Genomic DNA, 6,000 nt, shown 5'->3' with positions numbered 1-6,000 from the left:
TCTCCTCAACTTTGTAGTATTTAATTTAGGCCTAAAACCACAGGCTTTGGATGAGAGAAGAGACATCCTGGGTTTTTTTTCTAACACCAATTAGTATCTACAAGCATTCTTCACCCTCCCCAGCTCCAGCAAAAAAAAAAATCTAAAACCTTCTCTGAACTGCTTGGGTGAACAAATACTTGGCACAGTACAGACTTGTCTGGAGAAAATTGAGAGAAAAGACGAACCTGGCTAGGATTACATCAAACTTCTAGGAGCCATATGTGCTTCTCATGACACCTCAGATAAGTAATTTTACTTCCCTGAGCCTTGACCACACAGCAGTAAAGTCAAGATGGCAACTTATCTCTTCTTTATTGCAAAGGACAGAGTGTGCACCAGGAGAGTAAAGACAAAAATCACTCCCTTTTGTGAGATACTATGACACAAAAACAATAACTCAAACAAATTGGTAGTAATAACAAAAGGTGAAAAAAAAAAGAGATTCCCCTTTTAATTTCTGCAAGTGACTCAGTAAGCCTGAACCAGTACTATCCCTTTGTCCAGAGAACAGTAACACAAGACACTGTCAGGCAAAGTGTTAACCAAAGGTGTCCTAATGGAAAGGAAATTTCACAGATAGAAAACTGGTTTGGAAAGGCAATATGATTTTGCCATTCCATACAGCCTATTCATGTAAAACATTTCATGGTATTATACAAGGAAAATACAATTCTCAGGGAATTCCTAGAATTGCATTTTGTAAATGGCAGGCTTTAAAGTGCATTGTACTTTGCACTTGATTTAGGCATTGACCCAGTCCAGTTGCTTGAGTCGCAAATTCTGATGATGGTTACAGTCAACACCACATAAAACACAGAGTAAAAGAGATAAAAATAACTGAAATAAGGTCATACCAGAGCACTCAGGGAGTGGAGATGTCTAGAAATCACCGTTGAAAGGTAACAGACCTCAGGATGAGTGTGCCCAGAACTGCAGTGCTCCTCTCTAAGGGAGCCAGGGGCACCTGGAACGCTGTAAACACCCTGGCCCTTTTCATGCAACAACCAGCCACGATTTTAATGTGACTGTCACATAGCAGTTCTACATGCACCAGATGGTGCACTTTTGATGTTGGACAAATTTGCACAGCAGTAGTGTATAAGAGCACGCAAATTCATGATCAGCAAACTTAAGAAAAAAAAAGTAAAATTATCATAGAATCATAGAATCACCAGGTTGGAAAAGACCCACCAGATCATCGAGTCCAACCATTCCTATCAAACACTAAACCATGCCCCTCAGCACCTCATCCACCCGTGCCTTACATACCTCCAGGGAAGGTGAATCAACCACCTCCCTGGGTAGCCTGTTCCAGTGCACAATGACCCTTTCTGTGAAAATTTTTTTCCTAATGTTCAGCCTGAACCTCCCCTGGTGGAGCTTGAGGCCATTCCCTCTTGTCCTGTCCCCTGTCACTTGGGAGAAGAGGCCAGCACCCTCCTCTCTACAACCTCCTTTCAGGTAGTTATAGAGAGCAATGAGGTCTTCCCTCAGCCTCCTCTTCTCCAGGCTAAACCACCCCAGTTCCTCAGCTGTTCCTCATAAGGCCTGTTCTCCAGCCCCTTCACCAGCTTCGTTGCTTTTCTCTGGACTCACTCCAGAGCCTCAACATCCTTCTTGTGGTGAGGGGCCCAGAACTGAACCTTCATTTTGAGTACTGTGTGCAGTGCTCATCCTCTGCTTTCAAAAAAAAGGTTTAAAAAAAACCCCAGATATAGAGAAGTGCAACAAGGAAGATGAAAAGTAGAGTAGGTTTTGTTGTGAGGAGAGTACAAAAAAGATAGAGTTGGAAGGGGCTTGGAAGGGGAGAGTTGCGGTGGCACATAAATCAGCAGAGGCCTGGGGAAAGAGGCTAGGGAGTTATTTGCCAGTGCTTGTCACAATGTATAATCAGGGGCAAGAAGAACCTCCTCAGCAGGGACATGCAGAGCTGTGAAACTCAGGCCCATGGGACACTGCACCGAAAGAACACATGGGATCAAACTCAGATAGGTTATGCCACACAAGACAATCAGTGTTGTTTAACATTCAGCAGAGTTTGTGCATAACACAATTTTAACAGTGTTGTATCTTCCTTTTTTCCACTGACTGAAGTAAGAGGATTCTTTGTACTCCAGCCTCCTACCTTCATCCTCCTGAATACCCAGAACTCTGACGGAAGGGCATTTGTTCTCAGTACAGCTAGGCAAGAAAAAACTTCCCTATGATGTCTGAAACAGGATTTATTACCTTACCCATGGCAGACAGAAGGTCACATTGATAACACCATAAGGAGCCGAAGAATCTAGGAGAGCATTGGTTTCTTGAATTTCACAGAACATAGAGGTATACAGTAACAGCCCAACATTTTAGAACTAAGGGAGCATATGTTGCAATAATAAGAAGGCTGTTAAGAACATTTCTAACAAAATGTCCATTATGCTTTTTAGCTAAATCATACACTTGCTTTTGTCTAGAGAAACAGCTGCTGTGCAATGCAGTAAGGCCTGTGCAATGGTTACACAATGTCCTCTATCTGCCATTCCCGAAGATGCCTATTTATCTCTTCTGCTATTTCCTATTCCAGCTCTGGGAAATATGTTGGATCTTCTTCATCCTTCCCCTCTGGTCAAGTAGCTTACACTTCACTGGATGTTCCTCTGATTTCTTGTAGAAAGCTGGGAAATAGTCTCCTGAGCTGTGAATGGGCCTCTTGAGGTGATGCAGCTGAGGCTTGATGGCTGATAAAGAAAGAACAATGGTTGTTACCATGCCTAGTATTCACTTGTTGATGGACAAGAAATGAATTCCTCAGAAGCTTCTTCCATCCCACTCAGCACAGCTGCCTATGCATCTGTGCAAAGGAGGGTTTCTCAGCCTGAGAGCCAGGACTCTTTTTGGATCAATAGGTAGTTACAGAGGGCTAGGAAAAATTTCAGGAAAAAAGAAAGATGTGAAAATATAATTCATAAATATAGATGTAAAGCTCTAGAATGAAACACAGGGCATATCCAAAATTGAAATTTGGGCAATTAAGCACTTCAGAATACTTGATCTTGAAATCAAGGCACCCAGAAGACTATGCATACACAGGAGCATTCTCAAGGTTAGGAAAAAACAACTTGGACAGAAGATGAAAGTGCCAGAAGTCTAAATAAAGAAGAAAATTTATACTTACCTATCCACATGTGGTAGTTAAACATGTCACTGTTTTCAAAATACCATTAAACAAGGTCATTTTCAGGCAATAAATCAGGATTGAGGAAGCATTTCCCATAATTCAGGAAGAGGTTGATCTGAGGGGTTTCATATGATTTTCCAGTAAACTACAGGCCATTGTGAAAGTCACAAGTGGGCTATATACTGTTCTCAACTTCTCAACTGTTTATTTTCAACTATGTCTTGCTTTCTTACATCTTTACATAGGTGGAATAAAAAATTAAACATGACTGTGACCAACACGTATTCTTCTTATGCTTAGTTATTATTTGCAAAATAACCCAGCAATAAGTCAATAACTAGCATGATAAGCACTTTAAAGGAAAAGTCATTGCTCTCAGCACGAATCCTAAGAAGCGAAAGATTCCCCTGTGTGTGCTAGCTAACATCAAACAGTCGTAATTTCATCTCATTAAAATCCTTGAGTGATTAATCATATTCTAAAACGTCTTGGTAAACAAACAAAAAAAACCATAAGGATTTCATAAACTTTAGAAATACACATCCATATTTCTGCATAGTCATAATCTTTCTTGTTCTCAACGAGACTAGATTGACATTCATTAAAAGCTTGAAAAATATCCAGGTGAGTTACTGTTCTTTCAGGCATTTCACTTTTCAGATTAATTCAATTTTCTGTACTCAGCATGGATTCAGCCAAACACTATTGTTTTTTTCATTGCTCAGCATGGTGGAATGTTTATTGTTAAATGGAATTTTACTGGAGTGGTTGCCAGCAGAGATGACTTGGCTAACAAGTTTAAGGGGGGTTATCCAGAACACTGACAGTGCGTTTATCATCCTCATACAGGAGTTTACAAAGGGGATCCGTGACATTTCATTTCTTCAGGCTTTAGTTATTTAGAGTTAATGGGAAAAGATACTCTCTCAGGATTCTAGAGCTCTATTCCCAGATTTCTCATTGACTTCTTGTATGGCCTAGATTTAACATTCACATAAGAATGAGAATACTTTCCCCAGAGGGTTTTTGTGGGCTTCAACAGGATATGATTCTCAGGAGTCACACGCATGGAGCGATGTAAATTTCTAGTCTTGATGCCAGCACAAATTTCCTTTCCTTTTTTTTTCAAATTAGGGAAAATAATTATTTTTTAAGATCATAGATATCATCAAGACAATGAAAGCAGAGAATAGGTATTTGGACAGGGCCAGTGTAGACTAGAATAGTTACACAAGTCATATCATTCAGAGAGATTATCTGTGTGGTATTTAGACACTGATTTATCAAGGAGGCCAAGTGCATTAGCTACTTTGTTTCCTCTGGCTAGCAGAATGTACAACCCAGCATCTTACAGAAGAGCAGCTGGCTAGGAAGGTATCCACCTAGTATTTCTTCTTATCCTTGCTTTGATACTACTCTTCTTTAATTCTTGAGAGAGGTCAAGACTCCCTCTAGTTGCTTGGTATAAATACCTGCCCTATGTCAACATTATGCCTTGATTTGCTTAAGATATAATGGTCATGACAAATGAAAGAATGAAGGCCAGAGCTGCTGCTCAGTAGACAACTGCAAAAGAAAACTTTGTGTAGACTGCCATGAAGATCTCACCCAGCACTAGTTCTGCTTGTAGCACCACAGTTCAGAGCTTCCAACTTCATACCACTGTAGGTCCTTCCTGAGGGACATATACCATTAACTGATGTCTGTATTTTCAAAGACTTTTTCTAGCAGAAAGAAGTGTTAAGCTTGTAATCTGCTTCTAAGGTTTTGATAAAACTCTGTAGGCTGGTTCTGATGCACTTTAGATATTGTTTCACAGTGGGGCAGGATTTGAGGATATCTGCAAACACATTTACAGCACATCAACTAACAAGTTTCAGAGAACAATGCAACTTGTACAGTGCTTATATGAAGGAACAAGAATTGTTCATTTCCCCATCCCTCTCGCCTCCAAACAAATGCAGCCAGCTATGCCCCAAGCAACTCCAATTAGATTAATGGCTTGAGGCACTGCACCAGAAGCTATTATTTTGTAGTAGCCGTGATGGATGCTCCTATAAACAGACACAGCCAATGCATGAGAGGGTGGTTTGGAAGTGGAGGAACATACATAGGAGAGCAGGTAAGCAAACATGTTTGCCAGAGTTGAAGCCATTTATCCATGACTCAAGGAACCACAGGAGAACAATATACTGCCATAAGTTCCACCCTTTAAACTGATTCTAAGATGTGCCGTGCATCCACTGGGTGAGGTCAACAAGAGAGCCCATCAAAATCCAATATGGATGATCACTTGAAGTAACAGTCCAGACAAAGTCAGGAGCTTCATGGGTAAAGTGAACAGGAGAAAAATGTTTTGCTGAGAAGCCTGCCCTTGGTTATTTAAGCATGACAGACATTTCACGTGAGCCTGAAGCCAGGGAATACATGACAACAGTCCACAAGGATTATTGTACACTGTAGCTAAAATTTTAGTTGGTATTTTACTGATTCCACTACTTCCTTAGAAATAAGCTGATTTGTGATGGCTTTTGCCCTGTTTCAATTCTAAGGAAATTATTGCTAATGATGCTTACTGGCAAAAACACTATATAGTCATCCTGAATATTTCAAACTACTAAAAGCTGTTGCAGCAACAAATGCTTTTCTTGTTACACAGAATCATAGAAATTCCACTCTGATCAGAAAACAGAACAAGACATGGCAAAACACTAATATCCTTTTCTTTTCCTTTTAAAGTATTTCAAAACAGACTGTTATAAATATTTCTATTAATTCAAACGGCACGACCCTTCAAA

At 40.2% G+C, this 6,000-nt stretch overlaps 1 protein-coding gene across 5 annotated transcripts in view; it reads right to left on the bottom strand.

Annotated features, from left to right (window-relative positions):
* Positions 1-2,401: 2,401 nt before the first annotated feature.
* PDE1C (phosphodiesterase 1C) overlaps positions 2,402-6,000 on the bottom strand; it is a 300,480-nt gene continuing 296,881 nt past the window's right edge. For 3 of the 5 annotated variants that reach the window (XM_069859827.1, XM_069859825.1, XM_069859829.1), the window contains exon 19: positions 2,406-2,762. In XM_069859827.1, coding sequence (XP_069715928.1) covers positions 2,593-2,762 — 170 coding nt within the window. In that variant the 3' untranslated portion in view covers positions 2,406-2,592. Of the gene's footprint in view, positions 2,763-6,000 lie in introns of all 5 variants that reach the window. The other 2 variants (XM_069859824.1, XM_069859826.1) reach the window with 2 other exon arrangements.

This window comes from Phaenicophaeus curvirostris, chromosome 6, assembly GCF_032191515.1.
Source record: "Phaenicophaeus curvirostris isolate KB17595 chromosome 6, BPBGC_Pcur_1.0, whole genome shotgun sequence".
Classification (NCBI taxonomy): Eukaryota; Metazoa; Chordata; class Aves; order Cuculiformes; family Cuculidae; genus Phaenicophaeus; species Phaenicophaeus curvirostris.
The sequence above is the reverse complement of the archived record's forward strand: the minus strand, read 5'-3'. Positions and strand labels throughout refer to the sequence as shown.